This window comes from Oncorhynchus kisutch, unplaced genomic scaffold (assembly GCF_002021735.2).
Source record: "Oncorhynchus kisutch isolate 150728-3 unplaced genomic scaffold, Okis_V2 scaffold875, whole genome shotgun sequence".
NCBI lineage: Eukaryota > Metazoa > Chordata > Actinopteri > Salmoniformes > Salmonidae > Oncorhynchus > Oncorhynchus kisutch.
Genome location: NW_022262820.1, coordinates 54,476 through 75,132, shown reverse-complemented (window position 1 = coordinate 75,132; position 20,657 = coordinate 54,476). Strand labels below are relative to the sequence as shown.

At 47.6% G+C, this 20,657-nt stretch overlaps 1 protein-coding gene across 18 annotated transcripts in view; it reads left to right on the top strand.

The window, feature by feature from the left end:
• Window positions 1-20,657, top strand: part of LOC109877427 (leucine-rich repeat flightless-interacting protein 2) — a 42,783-nt gene that overhangs the window by 14,001 nt on the left and 8,125 nt on the right. For 2 of the 18 annotated variants that reach the window (XM_031816821.1, XM_031816803.1), the window contains exons 2-15: window positions 3,006-3,092; window positions 3,245-3,262; window positions 3,641-3,688; window positions 4,971-5,018; window positions 11,217-11,267; window positions 12,851-12,931; window positions 13,935-13,979; window positions 14,506-14,571; window positions 16,143-16,220; window positions 19,089-19,124; window positions 19,239-19,364; window positions 19,619-19,882; window positions 20,099-20,191; window positions 20,461-20,556. In XM_031816821.1, the coding sequence (XP_031672681.1) occupies window positions 3,006-3,092; window positions 3,245-3,262; window positions 3,641-3,688; window positions 4,971-5,018; window positions 11,217-11,267; window positions 12,851-12,931; window positions 13,935-13,979; window positions 14,506-14,571; window positions 16,143-16,220; window positions 19,089-19,124; window positions 19,239-19,364; window positions 19,619-19,882; window positions 20,099-20,191; window positions 20,461-20,556 (1,137 nt within the window). Of the gene's footprint in view, window positions 1-548; window positions 654-3,005; window positions 3,093-3,244; window positions 3,263-3,640; window positions 3,689-4,970; window positions 5,019-11,216; window positions 11,268-12,850; window positions 12,932-13,934; window positions 13,980-14,505; window positions 14,572-16,142; window positions 16,221-16,397; window positions 16,515-19,088; window positions 19,125-19,238; window positions 19,365-19,618; window positions 19,883-20,098; window positions 20,192-20,460; window positions 20,557-20,657 lie in introns of those variants that run through there. The other 16 variants (XM_031816805.1, XM_031816808.1, XM_031816804.1 and 13 more) reach the window with 16 other exon arrangements.

The following is a 20,657-nucleotide window of genomic DNA, read 5'->3' as shown; positions in this document are numbered from 1 at the left end:
TTGCAGGCCCCCCATAGCCAAGGGCCCCAGTGCACACACATTGCCAGCACTGCCTGGCCCTATGCCACTGCCCTGCTCTCTTCACAGTACTTATACACATTCAGATTGAGAGTATGACAGTGGAGGATGAACTGGAATGGTGCCATTGAATCCTCAACGATCTTATGGATTTGATCTCTTCTGCAAATAGACAACGAAACAAGCATTAAAGATGACATGGACATCAACAAGTGGAATCTGATTATTTGAATATGTTTTAAAGGGAATCAGATGTGCTTGGTTGTAGGCTGGGCTGTTGCTAGGGGAAGCAGTGTTGTTATGGTCAGAGTGAGGGTGGGTGTGTCCTCACCAGTGCCCAGACAGAAATGCTGGCTCATCCACAAGCCTCTCTCAGTAATAAAACGACATAGGGAACACTCCCCTCTTGTGGCTGCTGCTAGTCCTGCGTTTTTCAGAATCACTTTAATTCTTGTGATTGAAGATTGTGGGAGAAGCTGTAAACGGGACGCATATGTTTCCTAAAGGCCACTTCAGTGGTGAACTAGAAAGTGAAAGCCGTTCTCATATGGTTTGGTTGTGGAATAGAGAGACAATCTTAAAGTAGTGGGTTTCTGTCCTGAATGGATTTTCTGTCTGCAGTTTCTCAGTTGAAGGTAAGACAGCCAGTGATTTGTTTAGTATTTTATTTTGGGGCCCTGATCTCAGCTTTCACTGAACGACTCGGGACCTTATTCATTTTTGGCGATGCAATCATGACCTCTGATAGCTGGTCTGGAAGCTCTGTGTCACCAGACCAGTAATCAGCTGATGCCATTAAAACGGTTGTGTGTGTGTGTGTGTGTGTGTGTGTGTGTGTGTGTGTGTGAGAGAGTGGAGTAGTGTGTGAAATGACTGAAGCAAAGCTAGAATAGACTGAAGCAACACTAGAATAGACTGAAGCAGAACTAGAATAGACTGAAGCAGAACTAGAATAGACTGAAGCAGAACTAGAATAGACTGAAGCAGAACTAGAAAAGACTGAAGCAGAACTAGAAAAGACTGAAGCAGAACTAGAAAAGACTGAAGCAGAACTAGAATAGACTGAAGCAGAACTAGAAAAGACTGAAGCAGAACTAGAAAAGACTGAAGTGAAACTAGAAAAGACTGAAGCAGAACTAGAAAAGACTGAAGCAGAACTAGAAAAGACTGAAGTGAAACTAGAAAAGACTGAAGCAGAACTAGAAAATACTGAAGTGAAACTAGAATAGACTGAAGCAGAACTAGAATAGACTGAAGCAGAACTAGAATAGACTGAAGCAGAACTAGAAAAGACTGAAGCAGAACTAGAAAAGACTGAAGCAGAACTAGAATAGACTGAAGCAGAACTAGAATAGACTGAAGCAGAACTAGAATAGACTGAAGCAGAACTAGAAAAGACTGAAGCAGAACTAGAAAAGACTGAAGTGAAACTAGAAAAGACTGAAGCAGAACTAGAAAAGACTGAAGCAGAACTAGAAAAGACTGAAGCAGAACTAGAAAAGACTGAAGCAGAACTAGAAAAGACTGAAGCAGAACTAGAAAAGACTGAAATGAAACTAGAAAAGACTGAAGCAGAACTAGAATAGACTGAAGCAGAACTAGAATAGACTGAAGCAGAACTAGAAAAGACTGAAGCAGAACTAGAATAGACTGAAGCAGAACTAGAAAAGACTGAAGTGAAACTAGAAAAGACTGAAGCAGAACTAGAATAGACTGAAGCAGAACTAGAATAGACTGAAGCAGAACTAGAAACGACTGAAGCAGAACTAGAATAGACTGAAGCAGAACTAGAATAGACTGAAGCAGAACTAGAAAAGACTGAAGCAGAACTAGAAACCACTGAAGCAGAACTAGAAACCACTGAAGCAGAACTAGAAACGACTGAAGCAGAACTAGAATAGACTGAAGCAGAACTAGAAACGACTGAAGCAGAACTAGAAACCACTGATCATACGTATCAAATCATTTGTGTTCTTTGTTTAGAATAAAATAATAACAATAATATTGTGCGGCAGGGATCCTAATGGTTATAGTCTTGGGCAGGTAACCGAAAGGTTACTGAATCTAATTCCCAAGCTGACGAGGTAAACATCTGTCGTTCTGCCCCAGAACAAGGCAGTTAACCCACTGTTCCCCGGTAGGCTGTCATTGTAAATAAGAATTTGTTGTTAACTGACTTGCTTAGTTTATTTTTTTTTTACAAAAATAATATCATACAGCGTATTAGAATAAGTGGATTACCTGGAACCTATACAGCAATCAGCTGTGTGTGTGTGTGTGTGTGTGTGTGTGTGTGTGTGTGTGTGTGTGTGTGTGTGTGTGTGTGTGTGTGTGTGTGTGTGTGTGTGTGTGTGTGTGTGTGTGTGTGTGTGTGTGTGTGTGTGTGTGTGTGTGTGTGTGTGTGTGTGTGTGTGTGTGTGTGTGTGTGTGTGTGTGTTAAGCATGGCTATTGGTCACCATGGTATTCTCTTAAACAATGAAATGAGTGACGAGATCACAGCAGCATTGATAACCAAATGCTAAAGGTTATTGAGGATGGGCAGACTTAAACGCACTCTGATCTAATTTAACTTCAAAGGCTTGTTTCAAGCTATATTAGCCAGCTAGCTGCATAGTAAACACTAACAGAAAGACAGGAACCACAGCCTCAACACCAAGCTCCCAGTCCCTCACTCTTAGCTGCTATGGTAACGCTTCCCTCTCATTTGGAACTTAATAATTAACTATTATTTCATTAACTGTTTCCATGTCAATTACTACTTATTTGATGGCAGCACGGCTCAATGTGTCATCTTTAGCTAATGGGCTACTGAGTTTTATGTTGAACTTTCTGCTCAGCTTGCTTACGCTAACGCTAGCAGTAATGGCAGTCATTGCAGAGATAATGATTAGAGACCATGGAATATTGTATGGTCTGCTTTGATTGGACTGTTATACATACACCCTGTTGAATGGATATTGTCTTTCTCTGTCTGTGTCGTCTTCAGGCTGAGGCGAGACTGGCAGCGAAGCGGGCGGCCAGAGCAGAGGCACGGGAGATACGCATGAAGGAACTGGAGAGACAGCAGAAAGAGGTGACACACACACACCTCTGCACGGTGGTAATATACTTGACCAAAAACCTGTTCGTCTTCCATACTAACATGTCCTAACCTACTGTCTTTCTATTGTCCTGCCTTCTCTTCTCCGTGGTGTCCTGCTCCTTCTGTCCACCATGTTGTTTTAGATGTATCAAAGCCAGAAGGTAGGCCTCCATTTTGTTTTAGGTGTATCAAAGCCAGAAGGTAGGCCTCCATTTTGTTTTAGGTGTATCAAAGCCAGAAGGTAGGCCTCCTTGCTTCAAAATTTCTCATTCTCTCTTTCCTGTTCACCTTTCACTCCTATTGGCATCTGAATGCTAACTGTCGTTGTCAGATCAAAGATCAATGAATTTATCTTTCAAATCCCTTGACCTAAATCAAATGACTCGCTGTGTGTATCTTTTGTCAAAGATGTACGATTATTTGGGTTCAGCACTGTTAAAAAACAAGTCGCTTTTACCTCTCTCCATTTCCTTGTCTCTCCTTTCTAATGTCTTCCTTCCTCTGGTCTCCTCTTCCTGCCCTCTCCTCTCCGCCCCCAGAAATACTATGGTCTGGACAACAAATGGGGCCACATTGAGCAGTGGATGGTAGGACGTGTACTGCAGTATAAGATCCCTGCTAGTTTCTGTTAGACTGCTGTGATTGCATGATGACTCTGATAATATAATATATACTGTCTGTTGAAACAGCTTACTGCACACTGGTAATATAATATATACTGTCTGTTGACACAGCTTACTGCACTCTGATAATATAATATATACTGTCTGTTGAAACAGCTTACTGCACACTGGTAATATAATATATACTGTCTGTTGAAACAGCTTACTGCACACTGGTAATATAATATATACTGTCTGTTGACACAGCTTACTGCACACTGGTAATATAATATATACTGTCTGTTGACACAGCTTACTGCACTCTGATAATATAATATATACTGTCTGTTGAAACAGCTTACTGCACACTGGTAATATAATATATACTGTCTGTTGAAACAGCTTACTGCACACTGATAATATAATATATACTGTCTGTTGACACAGCTCACTGCAAACCCTAGGTTGTAGTAGTGTTTGCACTGTGTACAGTGCATTGCCTGCATCGCCTGCATCGAGGAAATGTTTAGTAAATGTGAGGCATGCACAGTGTTGAAAACAACACCGCCTGTGTTGTGCAATATATGTGTTTAGTATTCTCTATTTCAATGTCCCATCCTGTTGATAATATCACAGTTGTCCTGGATACAGCTGGACCTAATAGCTTGGCATGTGTATGTACTCTCAGACAACACAAGGGAAGCATGTGTGCTTTTAAAGGTCTGACCTGAACCAGGCCAGACAGGGACAGAGCTGATCCCCATTTCACTAGATCCTGTACCGCTACGGGGGTCTCCCATGCCATCTGACAGGGGTTAAACCCTTTTCACGGTACTGGGATCGCCATGACAACCCACCGGGAGGATTAAACCCTCACCCCACCCCCACCTCTCTCTGGGCTTGTCTAACCAGTGGCTGTCTGCCTGCATCAGAGTAGAGAGGCCAGGGAATGCATAAGTAGTGGACTGTAAATAAACTCATGCAGTGTCATGTCATGTCCAGACATGGGTTTGATTCCATTTCAATTTCAGTCATTTGGAGATGTTCTATATCCAGGTCAACTGACAGGAATAGAAATGGAAATAACCCCAGCCCAGTCCCAGTGTTCCCGAAACCAATCCAGTGCAGATTGTGTTTTTGTTTGGTCTTTGTCTATAAAATCCACATCTGGTGGCAGAACCAGAACCACTTCCTTCTTGACCTTTCCTCCTGACCTCTAACCTTTAACCGGGTACTTTCTTTTCCTCTTTCCTTCCGGGCCTTCCAGGAGGAGAGTGAGAGGTACTCCTCCCGTCCTTCACGGAGACACACGTCGGTCTGTATCCTCACCCTGTCTTCTCCTCTCTACCGTTATACAGCCTGACTCCCCTTGTCTTCTCCTCTCTACCGTTATACAGCCTGACTCCCCCTGTCTTCTCCTCTCTACCGTTATACAGCCTGACTCCCCCTGTCTTCTCCTCTCTACCGTTATACAGCCTGACTCCCCCTGTCTTCTTCTCTCTACCTTCATACAGCCTGCCTATCTCCCCCTGTCTTCTCCTCTCTACCGTTATACAGCCTGACTCCCCCTGTCTTCTCCTCTCTACCATTATACAGCCTGACACCCCTTGTCTTCTCCTCTCTACCATTATACAGCCTGACTCCCCCTGTCTTCTCCTCTCTACCGTTATACAGCCTGCCTGACTCCCACTGTCTTCTCCTCTCTACCGTTATACAGCCTGACTCCCCCTGTCTTCTCCTCTCTACCGTTATACGGCCTGACTCCCCATCTTCTCCTCTCTACCGTTATACGGCCTGACTCCCCCTGTCTTCTCCTCTCTACCGTTATACTGCCTGACTCCCCCTGTCTTCTCCTCTCTACCGTTATACAGCCTGACTCCCCCTGTCTTCTCCTCTCTACCGTTATACAGCCTGACTCCCCCTGTCTTCTCCTCTCTACCGTTATACGGCCTGACTCCCCGTCTTCTCCTCTCTACCGTTATACGGCCTGACACCCCATCTTCTCCTCTCTACCGTTATACAGCCTGACTCACCTTGTCTTCTCCTCTCTACCGTTATACGGCCTGACTCCCCGTCTTCTCCTCTCTACCGTTATACGGCCTGACTCCCCTTGTCTTCTCCTCTCTACCGTTATACAGCCTGACTCCCCTTGTCTTCTCCTCTCTACCGTTATACAGCCTGACTCCCCGTCTTCTCCTCTCTACCGTTATACGGCCTGACTCCCCGTCTTCTCCTCTCTACCGTTATACAGCCTGCCTGACTACCCCTGTCTTCTCCTCTCTACCGTTATACGGCCTGACTCCCCATCTTCTCCTCTCTACCGTTATACAGCCTGCCTGACTCCCCCTGTCTTCTCCTCTCTATCATTATACAGCCTGACACCCCTTGTCTTCTCCGCTCTACCATTATACTGCCTGACTCCCCCTGTCTTCTCCTCTCTACCGTTATACGGCCTGACTCCCCATCTTCTCCTCTCTACCGTTATACAGCCTGCCTGACTCCCCCTGTCTTCTCCTCTCTATCATTATACAGCCTGACACCCCTTGTCTTCTCCGCTCTACCATTATACTGCCTGACTCCCCCTGTCTTCTCCTCTCTACCGTTATACGGCCTGACTCCCCGTCTTCTCCTCTCTACCGTTATACAGCCTGACTCCCCCTGTCTTCTCCTCTCTACCGTTATACAGCCTGCCTGACTCCCCCTGTCTTCTCCTCTCTATCATTATACGGCCTGACTCCCCGTCTTCTCCTCTCTACCGTTATACGGCTTGACACCCCGTCTTCTCCTCTCTACCGTTATACGGACTGACTCCCCCTGTCTTCTCCTCTCTACCGTTATACGGCCTGACTCCCCGTGTTCTCCTCTCTACCGTTATACGGCCTGACTCCCCTTGTCTTCTCCTCTCTACCGTTATGCAGCCTGACTCCCCATTGTCTTCTCCTCTCTACCGTTATACGGCCTGACTCCCCTTGTCTTCTCCTCTCTACCGTTATACAGCCTGACTCCCCCTGTCTTCTCCTCTCTACCGTTATACGGCCTGACTCCCCGTCTTCTCCTCTCTACCGTTATACAGCCTGCCTGACTACCCCTGTCTTCTCCTCTCTACCGTTATACAGCCTGACTCCCCCTGTCTTCTCCTCTCTACCGTTATACGGCCTGACTCCCCGTCTTCTCCTCTCTACTGTTATACGGCCTGACTCCCCCTGTCTTCTCCTCTCTACCGTTATACGGCCTGACTCCCCATCTTCTCCTCTCTACCGTTATACGGCCTGACTCCCCGTCTTCTCCTCTCTACCGTTATACAGCCTGCCTGACTACCCCTGTCTTCTCCTCTCTACCGTTATACAGCCTGACTCCCCCTGTCTTCTCCTCTCTATCATTATACAGCCTGACACCCCTTGTCTTCTCCGCTCTATCATTATACAGCCTGACTCCCCCTCTCTTCTACCCTCTACCGTTATACAGCCTGACTCCCCCTGTCTTCTCCTCTCTACCGTTATACGGCCTGACTCCCCGTCTTCTCCTCTCTACCGTTATACAGCCTGACTCCCCCTGTCTTCTCCTCTCTACCGTTATACAGCCTGACTCCCCGTCTTCTCCTCTCTACCGTTATACAGCCTGCCTGACTCCCCCTGTCTTCTCCTCTCTATCATTATACAGCCTGACACCCCTTGTCTTCTCCGCTCTACCATTATACAGCCTGACTCCCCCTGTCTTCTCCTCTCTACCGTTATACAGCCTGACTCCCCCTGTCTTCTCCTCTCTACCTTTATACGGCCTGACTCCCCGTCTTCTCCGCTCTACAGTGTATACAGCCTGAATCCTCCTGTCTTCTCCTCTCTACCGTTATACAGCCTGACTCCCCCTGTCTTCTCCTCTCTACCGTTATACAGCCTGCCTGACTCCCCCTGTCTTCTCCTCTCTATCATTATACAGCCTGACTCCCCGTCTTCTCCTCTCTACCGTTATACAGCCTGCCTGACTCCCCCTGTCTTCTCCTCTCTATCATTATACAGCCTGACACCCCGTCTTCTCCTCTCTACCGTTATACGGCCTGACTCCCCGTCTTCTCCTCTCTACCGTTATACGGCTTGACACCCCGTCTTCTCCTCTCTACCGTTATACGGCCTGACTCCCCCTGTCTTCTCCTCTCTACCGTTATACGGCCTGACTCCCGTCTTCTCCTCTCTACCGTTATACGGCCTGACTCCCCTTGTCTTCTCCTCTCTACCGTTATGCAGCCTGACTCCCCATTGTCTTCTCCTCTCTACCGTTATACGGCCTGACTCCCCCTGTCTTCTCCTCTCTACCGTTATACGGCCTGACTCCCCGTCTTCTCCTCTCTACCGTTATACAGCCTGCCTGACTACCCCTGTCTTCTCCTCTCTACCGTTATACAGCCTGACTCCCCCTGTCTTCTCCTCTCTACCGTTATACGGCCTGACTCCCCGTCTTCTCCTCTCTACTGTTATACGGCCTGACTCCCCCTGTCTTCTCCTCTCTACCGTTATACGGCCTGACTCCCCATCTTCTCCTCTCTACCGTTATACGGCCTGACTCCCCGTCTTCTCCTCTCTACCGTTATACAGCCTGCCTGACTACCCCTGTCTTCTCCTCTCTACCGTTATACAGCCTGACTCCCCCTGTCTTCTCCTCTCTATCATTATACAGCCTGACACCCCTTGTCTTCTCCGCTCTACCATTATACAGCCTGACTCCCCCTGTCTTCTCCTCTCTACCGTTATACAGCCTGACTCCCCCTGTCTTCTCCTCTCTACCGTTATACGGCCTGACTCCCCGTCTTCTCCTCTCTACCGTTATACAGCCTGACTCCCCCCGTCTTCTCCTCTCTACCGTTATACAGCCTGACTCCCCGTCTTCTCCTCTCTACCGTTATACAGCCTGCCTGACTCCCCCTGTCTTCTCCTCTCTATCATTATACAGCCTGACACCCCTTGTCTTTTCCGCTCTACCATTATACAGCCTGACTCCCCCTGTCTTCTCCTCTCTACCGTTATACAGCCTGACTCCCCGTCTTCTCCTCTCTACCTTTATACGGCCTGACTCCCCGTCTTCTCCGCTCTACAGTGTATACAGCCTGAATCCTCCTGTCTTCTCCTCTCTACCGTTATACAGCCTGACTCCCCCTGTCTTCTCCTCTCTACCGTTATACAGCCTGCCTGACTCCCCCTGTCTTCTCCTCTCTATCATTATACAGCCTGACACCCCTTGTCTTCTCCGCTCTACCATTATACAGCCTGACTCCCCGTCTTCTCCTCTCTACCGTTATACAGCCTGCCTGACTCCCCCTGTCTTCTCCTCTCTATCATTATACAGCCTGACACCCCTTGTCTGCTCCGCTCTACCAGTATACAGCCTGACTCCCCCTGTCTTCTCCTCTCTATCATTATACAGCCTGACACCCCTTGTCTTCTCCGCTCTACCATTATACAGCCTGACTCCCCCTGTCTTCTCCTCTCTACCGTTATACGGCCAGACTCCCCGTCTTCTCCTCTCTACCGTTATACAGCCTGACTCCTCCCTTCTTCACCTCTCTACCGTTATACGGCCTGACTCCCCCTGTCTTCTCCTCTCTACCGTTATACAGCCTGACTCCCCCTGTCTTCTACTCTCTACCGTTATACGGCCTGACTCCCCCTGTCTTCTCCTCTCTACCGTTATACGGCCTGACTCCCCCTGTCTTCTCCTCTCTACCGTTATACAGCCTGACTCCCCCTGTCTTCTCCTCTCTACCGTTCTACGGCCTGACTCCCCCTGTCTTCTCCTCTCTACCGTTATACAACCTGACTCCCTGTCTTCTCCTCTCTACCATTATACGGCCTGACTCCCCCTGTCTTCTCCTCTCTACCGTTATACAGCCTGACTCCCCCCGTCTTCTCCTCTCTACCGTTATACGGCCTGACTCCCCGTCTTCTCTTCTCTACCGTTATACGGCCTGACTCCCCCCGTCTTCTCCTCTCTACCGTTATACAGCCTGACTCCCCCGTCTTCTCCTCTCTACCGTTATACGGCCTGACTCCCCGTCTTCTCCTCTCTACCGTTATACAGCCTGCCTGACTCCCCCTGTCTTCTCCTCTCTATCATTATACAGCCTGACACCCCTTGTCTTCTCCGCTCTACCATTATACAGCCTGACTCCCCGTCTTCTCCTCTCTACCGTTATACAGCCTGCCTGACTCCCCCTGTCTTCTCCTCTCTATCATTATACAGCCTGACTCCCCCTGTCTTCTCCTCTCTACCGTTATACAGCCTGACTCCCCGTCTTCTCCTCTCTACCGTTATACGGCCTGACTCCCCCTGTCTTCTCCTCTCTACCATTATACAGCCTGACTCCCCGTCTCTCCTCTCTACCGTTATACAGCCTGACTCCCCCTGTCTTCTCCTCTCTACCGTTATACGGCCTGACTCCCCCTGTCTTCTCCTCTCTACCGTTATACAACCTGACTCCCTGTCTTCTCCTCTCTACCGTTATACAACCTGACTCCCTGTCTTCTCCTCTCTACCGTTATACGGCCTGACTCCCCCTGTCTTCTCCTCTCTACCGTTATACAACCTGACTCCCTGTCTTCTCCTCTCTACCGTTATACAGCCTGCCTGACTCCCCCTGTCTTCCCCTCTCTATCATTATACAGCCTGACTCCCCCTGTCTTCTCCTCTCTACCGTTATACAGCCTGACTCCCCGTCTTCTCCTCTCTACCGTTATACGGCCTGACTCCCCCTGTCTTCTCCTCTCTACCATTATACAGCCTGACTCCCCGTCTCTCCTCTCTACCGTTATACAGCCTGACTCCCCCTGTCTTCTCCTCTCTACCGTTATACGGCCTGACTCCCCCTGTCTTCTCCTCTCTACCGTTATACAACCTGACTCCCTGTCTTCTCCTCTCTACCATTATACAGCCTGTCTGACTCCCCGTCTTCTCCTCTCTACTGTTATACAGCCTGACTCCCCCTGTCTTCTCCTCTCTACCGTTATACGGCCTGACTCCCCGTCTTCTCCTCTCTACCGTTATACGGCCTGACTCCCCGTCTTCTCCTCTCTACCGTTATACGGCCTGACTCCCCGTCTTCTCCTCTCTACCGTTATACGGCCTGACTCCCCCTGTCTTCTCCTCTCTACCGTTATACGGCCTGACTCCCCCTGTCTTCTCCTCTCTACCGTTATACGGCCTAACTCCCCCTGTCATCTCCTCTCTACCGTTATACGGCCTGTCTGACAAACACGTGCTTTCTTTTCTATATGTTATTGTGTATATAACTAATGATTCTGGAACGCTCTGAGGTAGAGGCTGCCTCTATACACAGCTCTAGGATCAGCTCACCCTCTCCAAATCCAATCCAGAACTGGGTTTGATTCAAATGGGAACTTTTGGTCCTTAGGTCAGTGTCTAGGGGCAGCTTCAATTCACTGCTACAGCTGAACAACCCACAATGATACACAATGATGTGTAATTGATTGAATGTTGTGTGTTTATGTGTCCCTTTCCCTCCCAGATCTCAGACGATGAGGAACGGATGTCGGTGGGGAGCCGAGGAAGCCTTAGGGTTAGTATATACCATAGAGATCCTATTAAATTACTAATTCTATGATATCTACTTCCTGCTTCTCTAACATCTCATAGTATAAGGCCTACTGTATATAGGACAGACTAAGAGCTCCATTCAATCTGTATCGCTGCAGTAAAGGCAATGTTCCCATGTTAGCGAAGACTGCATTCCCCGTAAGCACTGCATATGTCAGCTCAATACATTTCCATCACGTAATCTGTAATGCTTCAGCTATCCAGGCTGAATGGAGCCCTGACGTAACACACAGCTCATTGAACTCCCACTGTTCATATATGACATCAAGAATGTCAGCAATGAGACGGTACGGGTTGTAAAAGTCTCTTCCTCCATGTGCCGTGACGTCTCAGAGATACTACACATGACTGAGGTAACATTCCGGTACATGTATCTGGTATCAGAGTTGGAATGTGGCCTTTGAAACATGGTTTAACCGTTGCAAAAGTCTGGGCGATGTTCTCTACCTTTTTAAAGGATCTCCTCCATGCCCAGTCTCAACATGGTGATGTTCTCTACCTTTTTAGGGGATCTCCTCCATGCCCAGTCTCAACATGGTGATGTTCTCTACCTTTTTAAAGGAACTCCTCCATGCCCCGTCCCAACATGGTGATGTTCTCTACCTTTTTAAAGGATCTCCTCCATGCCCAGTCCCAACATGGTGATGTTCTCTACCTTTGTAGGGGATCTCCTCCATGCCCAGTCCCAACATGGTGATGTTCTCTACCTTTTTAAAGGATCTCCTCCATGCCCAGTCCCAACATGGTGATGTTCTCTACCTTTTTAAAGGATCTCCTCCATGCCCCGTCCCAACATGATGATGTTCTCTACCTTTTTAAAGGATCTCCTCCATGCCCCGTCCCAACATGGTGATGTTCTCTACCTTTTAAAGGATCTCCTCCATGCCCCGTCCCAACATGGCGATGGGACCCCGCCTGATGTGAGAACACCACCTGTCGTGTGAAAAACACCTCTATTTAAATCTGAGGTGATGATGATGGAATCACTGACGGTGAAGGTGTTCTATTCAGAAGGGGTTTTGAAGACACACAAGGTTCACACACTGAGAGATGTGGCATTATCAAACAAACCAGACGACATGGTTTTAAGCTATAGGCTAGTTAACACTGGTACACAGACAGTTGTTATGGTAATGATACTGTAGTCTTTTGGCCGGGAAGGCATCTGTGTGGTTGAAATGGCTCACAACCCAACTAGTTATCAGCACACCCCAGACAGTGAACGTGGTTTAACTGGACGGTCTGGTTGTCGGCTGTATTGTCACTGCACTTCCCTTGTCATAATAACTGTCACTAATGAATGTCGGAAATGCCTATAGACATAACAACATGCCTTTTTGTTTGGAGTTGACAAGGGACCAAACACATTTTTATCTCTCTCTGTTGGGTTAATTTTCCAGAGGAATCATTTCTCTATTCTTATTTTGTTTCTCTCTCTTTCACTCTCCCCTCATCTTTGTGTGTGTCTCTCTCTCTCTCTCTCTCTCTCTCTCTCTCTCTCTCTCTCTCTCTCTCTCTCTCTCTGTGTGTGGTGTGGCATTGTAGAGAAACTTCTCATCTGATCTGTACTGCAGCTCCAACAGTCTCCCCTCACTCAGACATCAAAATTCCACTCAAAATGGCCGGGTCTGTCCCCACTCATTTATTCCTCTCTCCTTCACGTCTCATCCCTCTTTCCATTTCCCAATGCTGCTCCGCCTTTTCCCCTCCCTCCCTCCTTCCCTACCCACTGAACCTCTCCTCCTTCCCTACCCACTCAACCTCTCCCTCCTTCCCTACCCACTCAACCTCTCCCTCCTTCCCTACCCACTCAACCTCTCCCTCCTTCCTACCCACTCACCTCTCCCTCCTTCCCTACCCCACTCAACCTCTCCCTCCTTCCCTACCCACTCAACCTCTCCCTCCTTCCATACCCACTCAACCTCTCCCTCCTTCCCTACCCACTCAACCTCTCCCTCCTTCCCTACCCACTCAACCTCTCCCTCCTTCCCTACCCACTCAACCTCTCCCTCCTTCCCTACCCACTCAACCTCTCCCTCCTTCCCTACCCACTCAACCTCTCCCTCCTTCCTTCCCTACCTACTCAATCTCTCCCTCCTTCCCTACCCACTCAACCTCTCCCTCCTTCCCTACCCACTCAACCTCTCCCTCCTTCCCTACCCACTCACCCTTTCCTTCCCTCCTTCCCTACCCACTCACCCTTTCCTTCCCTCCTTCCCTACCCACTCAACCTCTCCCTCCTTCCCGACCCATTCAACCTCACCCTCCTTCCATACCCACTCAACCTCTCCCTCCTTCCCTACCCACTCAACCTCTCCCTCCTTCCCTACCCACTCAACCTCTCCCTCCTTCCCTACCCACTCAACCTCTCCCTCCTTCCCTACCCACTCACCCTTTCCTTCCCTCCTTCCCTACCCACTCACCCTTTCCTTCCCTCCTTCCCTACCCACTCAACCTCTCCCTCCTTCCCGACCCATTCAACCTCACCCTCCTGTTGGTTTCTTAGAATGACAGAACATGAGATTCTCAAAACAGAGAGCTTTTTCCAGTTGTACATACTTGATAGAATCACTGTTGTTTATCACTTACAGTACAATGTTGGATTGTTTCCCTCTCTGTCCACCTTCAGCCCTCCATGCTCTTTATTGATGGCCCACGCACCCAGAGTCACAGGGTTGGTTCCTCTTTCCTATGACCTCTGACCCTTCACCGCTTGTTTAGACAGTAGATAAATAGATAGATAGATAGATAGATCTGTGATGTGTCACTACTAGTGTCATTATAAGGCATGTGAGAATGGTTTGGCAGAGGGGCTAGATGTTGTCAAGACCAACATACAGTCCTGGCCCTAAAAGTTACATTTCCAAAACACTTTGATGTGAGAAGGAGAACGTGAGACAGTAAGCTGAGTTGCAGAAGTACAGTGGTGTCTTCAAGGTGGCATGCTGTAAGACATTCTGGGATGTACAGCTGATCCTTCTGGTCCTTTTCCTGCATGATTACTGAGATGGATGTGTCTGTATACGTTCCTGAGGTGAAGTCTGATGCAGTGTGTGTTTGTTTGTGTTTGTGTGTGTGATTGTGAGTTGAAGTCTGAGCCAGAGTGTGTATGTGTGTGTGAGGTGAAGTCTGAGCCAGAGTGTGTATGTGTGCGTGAGGTGAAGTCTGATGCCGTGTGTGTGTCTCTCTCCTATCTACAGGGCTCTGTGTGTGACGAGGCTGTGCAGAGTAGCACACGGCGCTTTAGTGGCTCCATCTCTCGCGGTGTAAGAAGCCCTGACACCCCCTCTCTTACCCCGAGGGAGGTTGCTTGGCATGCCTCCTGTGGCAACATGGGATTGCATAGTTCAGCGGTGGTCAACCCTCCTCCTGGACAGATACGAGCTACTGGGTATGCAGGCTTTTGATCCAGCCCTGCTCTAACACGATTCAGCTAATCAACACCCAGGTGAGCAGTTGATTAGTAGAATCAGTTGTATTGGAGCAGGTCTGGAGCAAAAGCCTGCACATCCAATAAGTTTCTGGGAAGACAGTCGGCCACCCCTGGCCATAGTCTGTCTGCATGACAGTGTTGTCAGTCTCTACTTCTATCAGGGTCAGTGGTGTCTTCTGTTTTTATCAGACTCACCAAACAAGGAATCCTTCTTTAATTTGTTGTATTCCACTAATTCCCACCCTGTCTTGTGTGTTGATGACTTTTGGAAACACAGTGCAAAGTCCTAGTGAGATTGTGTGGGGTTTTCAAGTCCAAAGGGAGGCTTGAATAGACAGCATGCATGGAATGTATCACTGTGTTACCCTGATGAGGGGGCCTTGCTTGGCATGCCCCATGTGCCAATGTGGAATTGCATTGTGGGGTCGACCCACCCTCCTCTTGAAGCGATACTAGCGGCAGGCTGGGTGTGCAGGCTTTTATTCCAGCCCTGCTCGAACACAGCTGATTCTCTCCAGTGGGAGGGTTGGCCCCCCCAGGAGAAGTCTGCATGACAGTGTCGTCACCCCACTACTTCTTTCTATTGAGGTTTCTTGTGTCTTTCCCACATGTGGATTTCAGACTTCCAGAAGAAGGAATCCATGTTTTCAGTTAGCTGTATTCCAGTAATAACCATCCTGAATTATCTTACAGTGCGTCTTGTGTGTCGATGACCTTTACAAACACTGTGCCAAGTCACAGTTTAATTGTGACTTTGTTGCGTGGGGTTTGCAGTATGTCTAGAATGGTGGAGTCTAGAGTGGAGCGTATACGTGGAATTGTATGTGTCTGGGTTTTGATGTGGGAGGGTTGTCTTTGGTCTAACAGGGCCTGGTTGACTTGTCTATCAATGTATTCCCTTGTCTCTTCAGCTCTGTCTATCCCTGCTTCAGCTCTGTCCCTGCTTCAGCTCTGTCTGTCCCTGCTTCAGCTCTGTCTGTCCCTGTTTCAGCTCTGTCCCTTCTTCAGCTCTGTCTGTCCCTGCTTCAGCTCTGTCTGTCCCTGTTTCAGCTCTGTCCCTGCTTCAGCTCTGTCTGTCCCTGTTTCAGCTCTGTCTGTCCCTGCTTCAGCTCTGTCTGTCCCTGCTTCAGCTCTGTCTGTCCCTGCTTCAGCTCTGTCTCTCCCTGCTTCAGCTCTGTCTCTCCCTGCTTCAGCTCTGTCCCTGCTTCAGCTCTGTCTCTCCCTGCTTCAGCTCTGTCTGTCCCTGCTTCAGCTCTGTCTGTCCCTGCTTCAGCTCTGTCTGTCCCTGCTTCTGCTCTGTCTCTCCCTGCTTGCTGACTGACAAACTCTGTGACTAACATCTCTCTCTCTCTCTTTTTAATTTCCTTCTCTTTTCCTATTTTATCCATCTTCTTCTTGTGCCAGCCTTCAGACTACAGTGGTTTTCTGGGCTCCAACTCTCGGGCCTCGTCCAGGGCCAGCTCTGCCCGTGCCAGCCCAGTGGTGAGCTCTCTTCATTGCTCACTCACTCTAACCCGCAGCCTTCTTTAGGCCTAGTCCTTACATCCCTTTCTCTGTTCTCTATTCTGTTAAATGCCCAATTATTATCATCCCAATGAAGAGTGCATTGTCCAGAGAACTGAACTCTATGGTCCTGTCCTGTGTGTCCTCTGCACCAAGGTAATGCTCATAGACAGCTGACAGTGCTCAGGTCCCTTATGCCCCCTGGTGGACATTACAAAGACTGCAGCTTTGGTACAAGCAAAGAATATATGGTCCCGACCTGGCCAATGTGAGGTGGGCCTCTGTGTGGACGCATTGATGTGTGGGTGACACTGACAACTAACATGCAGCCTGGACTGGAGTGGATATGATATGACTAACTCTGTAGTGTCCAGTGATATGATTAACTGTAGTGTCCAGTGGATATGAGATGACTAACTCTGTAGTGTCCAGTGATATGATTAACTGTTGTGTCCAGTGGATATGAGATGACTAACTCTGTAGTGTCCAGTGATATGACTAACTTTGTAGTGTCCAGTGATATGACTAACTTTGTAGTGTCCAGTGGATATGATAAGATTAACTCTGTAGTGTCCAGTGATATGACTAACTCTGTAGTGTCCAGTGATATGACTAACTTTGTAGTGTCCAGTGGATATGATAAGATTAACTCTGTAGTGTCCAGTGGATTTATGACTAACTCTGTAGTGTCCAGTGGATATGATAAGATTAACTCTGTAGTGTCCAGTGGATTTATGACTAACTCTGTAGTGTCCAGTGATATGACTAACTCTGTAGTGTCCAGTGGATATGATATTACTAACTCTGTAGTGTCCAGTAAATATAATATGAGTAAGTCTGTAGTGTCCAGTGGATATAATATGAGTAAGTCTGTAGTGTCCAGTGGATATAATATGAGTAAGTCTGTAGTGTCCAGTGGATATAATATGAGTAAGTCTGTAGTGTCCAGTGGATATAATATGAGTAAGTCTGTAGTGTCCAGTGGATATAATATGAGTAAGTCTGTAGTGTCCAGTGGATATAATATGAGTAAGTCTGTAGTGTCCAGTAGATATAATATGAGTAAGTCTGTAGTGTCCAGTAGATATAATATGAGTAAGTCTGTAGTGTCCAGTGGATATAATATGAGTAAGTCTGTAGTGTCCAGTAGATATAATATGAGTAAGTCTGTAGTGTCCAGTAGATATAATATGAGTAAGTCTGTAGTGTCCAGTGGATATAATATGAGTAAGTCTGTAGTGTCCAGTAGATATAATATGAGTAAGTCTGTAGTGTCCAGTAGATATAATATGAGTAAGTCTGTAGTGTCCAGTGGATATAATATGAGTAAGTCTGTAGTGTCCAGTGGATATAATATGAGTAAGTCTGTAGTGTCCAGTAGATATAATATGAGTAAGTCTGTAGTGTCCAGTAGATATAATATGAGTAAGTCTGTAGTGTCCAATGGTTCCGTGGTTCAGAATCAGATGGTGGTCCAGAGAGGGTTAACTATGACTCTATGATGCTTGTTGTGATGCAGTGTGTGGATATACAGATTTGTGTGTTTTCTTTATTATTTTGGTCAGGTCAGGGTATTTATGGGTATTTATGGGTATTTATGGGTATTTATGGGTATTTATGGGTATTTATGGGTATTTATGTGGTGTGTTTTGTCTAGGTGTTTTTTGTAGGTAATGGGATTGTGGTTTAGTGAAGTAGTCTAGGTAAGTCTATGGCACTCTCCCTAGGTCGACTGCCCACCTGTCTATTTCCTCCCAAATCGTATAGTCCATACTTCCCTGCTGCCTGTCACCACGCCGCTTGGTCCTGTTGTGGTGGGTGATTCTGTTACGGTTTTCTTCTGGTGAAAGAGAGGAGGACCAAAATGCAGCGTGGTTATCTTTATACATCTTTAATAAAAGATGAAAAATGAACAACATACAAAACAAGAAACGTGAAAAACCGAAACAGCCCTATCTGGTGCAACAAACACAGAGACAGGAACAAACACCCACCAACACACAGTGAAACCGAAACAGCCCTATCTGGTGCAACAAACACAGAGACAGGAACAAACACCCACCAACACACAGTGAAACCGAAACAGCCCTATCTGGTGCAACAAACACAGAGACAGGAACAAACACCCACCAACACACAGTGAAACCCTAAACAGCCCTATCTGGTGCAACAAACACAGAGACAGGAACAAACACCCACAAACACACAGTGAAACCCTAAACAGCCCTATCTGGTGCAACAAACACAGAGACAGGAACAATCACCCACAAACACACAGTGAAACCCTAAACAGTCCTATCTGGTGCAACAAACACAGAGACAGGAACAATCACCCACAAACACACAGTGAAACCCTAAACAGCCCTATCTGGTGCAACAAACACAGAGACAGGAACAAACACCCACAAACACACAGTGAAACCGAAATAGCCCTATCTGGTGCAACAAACACAGAGACAGGAACAAACACCCACCAAACACTCAAAGAATATGGTTTCCTAGAGTGATTCTCAATCAGAGGCAGGTGTTTATCGTTGTCTCTGATTGGGAACCATATTTAGGCAGCCATAGACTTACCTAGACTACTTCACTAAACCACAATCGCATTACCTACAAAAAAAACCTAGACAAAACACACCACATAAATAACCCATGTCACACCCTGGCCTGACCAAAATAATAAAGCAAAACACAAAATACTAAGACCAGGGCGTGACAGACGGATACAGTATGGGCATGGCCTGGATTTACCGTGTGTCAATCAACTACATTTGTGACATTGTAAATATGTGTATCTCCTCTCCTTATCCTCTCCTAAGAGTAACCAAGTTGTTTTACCCTCTACAGGTGGAGGAGAGATCAGACAGGGACTTCCTGGAAAAGGTACGGGTCACACACCTGATCTGAAACTCTAGCTTTTAATCTATTAAAGATGAAGTAGGGAATATGACTGTTGTGAAACAGCTTTCAAGACGGCCCTGTCCTGTTTCCTCCCAGGGTTCCAGGACTGCCTCTACCCTCTCAGCAGCCACTCTAGCATCGCTGGGAGGGCCCTCCTCTCGCAGAGGCAGCTGTGACACCTCTATCTCAGTAGAGACAGAGGCGTCCATTCGAGAGATAAAGGTAGGACCATAGAGATACTTCTATGAGTAGGACCATACAGTATATCTGGGAAAGAGATGGTCTATAACGTCCATGTTTTTACAATTATTTTGTTGACTCCAGAAACACTTCTGATTATTACAGTAACTATTCCACGGTTGAAGACGAACAACGTCTGCGTAGTTGTTTTTGAGAAATGAACTGCTTAACTGTTTTGCTTTGTTTCTCCCCTGACCTCTCACCCCTCCACTGTCCTCCATTTTGTCTCTCAACAGGACTCCCTGGTGGAGTCTGAGGAGAAGTACCGTAAGGCCATGGTGTCCAACGCCCAGCTACACAACGAGAAGTCCAACCTCATGTACCAGGTGGACACGCTGAAGGACTCGCTCATTGAGCTGGAGGAGCAGCTGTACGAGTCTAAACGAGAGTACAACGACAAGGCCAAGGAGTTTGAGAGGGAGAGGCACGCCCACAGTGTTCTGCAGCGCCAGTTTAACGAGATGAGAGAGACGCTGAAACAGAGTGAAGAACTGTTAACCGTGAGTACTCAGGTCATCGCAAAGATTCCTGCTAACAACAATACGGTAACAAAAACAGTACTTCCACTCTGAACATCACACTAACATAGATCTAACTTAGGTCTCTTGCTAAACTTGCTGTAGTCTCTTTTCCTGCTGCAAACTCTGCATGCTGATTGTCCCTCCCTTCTCCTCTGTCCCTTCTTCTCCTCCATCTTGCTTTCGTCCCGTGGCCAGGAGGTGGGCCAGCTCCGTCTCAAACGGGACAGCTGTGTTAGGGAGATCTCCGACCTGCAGGAGACCCTCGGATGGAAGGAGAAAAAGATTGGGGTACGCTCGCGGAATAGAGGGTGAACCCCAAACCGTTAGCCGGATCATTGTTCCAGGAAGTTCTACAGGAAACGCTTCCGTTCCTCTGTCAGCTACTCAAGTTTAACGCTCCAAGCTAACCAAGACATTTTCACTGTATCTCTTTTTTCCTCTCAATGCTTCTCTCTTACTTTACTGTGTTTATCCTTCCCATCTTTACCCACTCTTCCTCCTCTTCCTCCTCCTCCTCCTCCTCCTCCCCCTGCTACTGCTGCTTGGGCATGGCTCAGGCCTTAGAGAGGCAGAGGGAATTCTCAGACGCCGGCGTGCAGGATGAGCGGGATAAGCTCAGGGATCAGGTGGTCCACCTCAAAGACACTCTGAAGGTACAGCACCTTGAAGTACTGCTGAGGGAAGGTTTCCTCATCATGACTTCCAAGAGGGCCTCCGTGCACATGTCAGCAAACACTAGAACAATAGGAAGTTC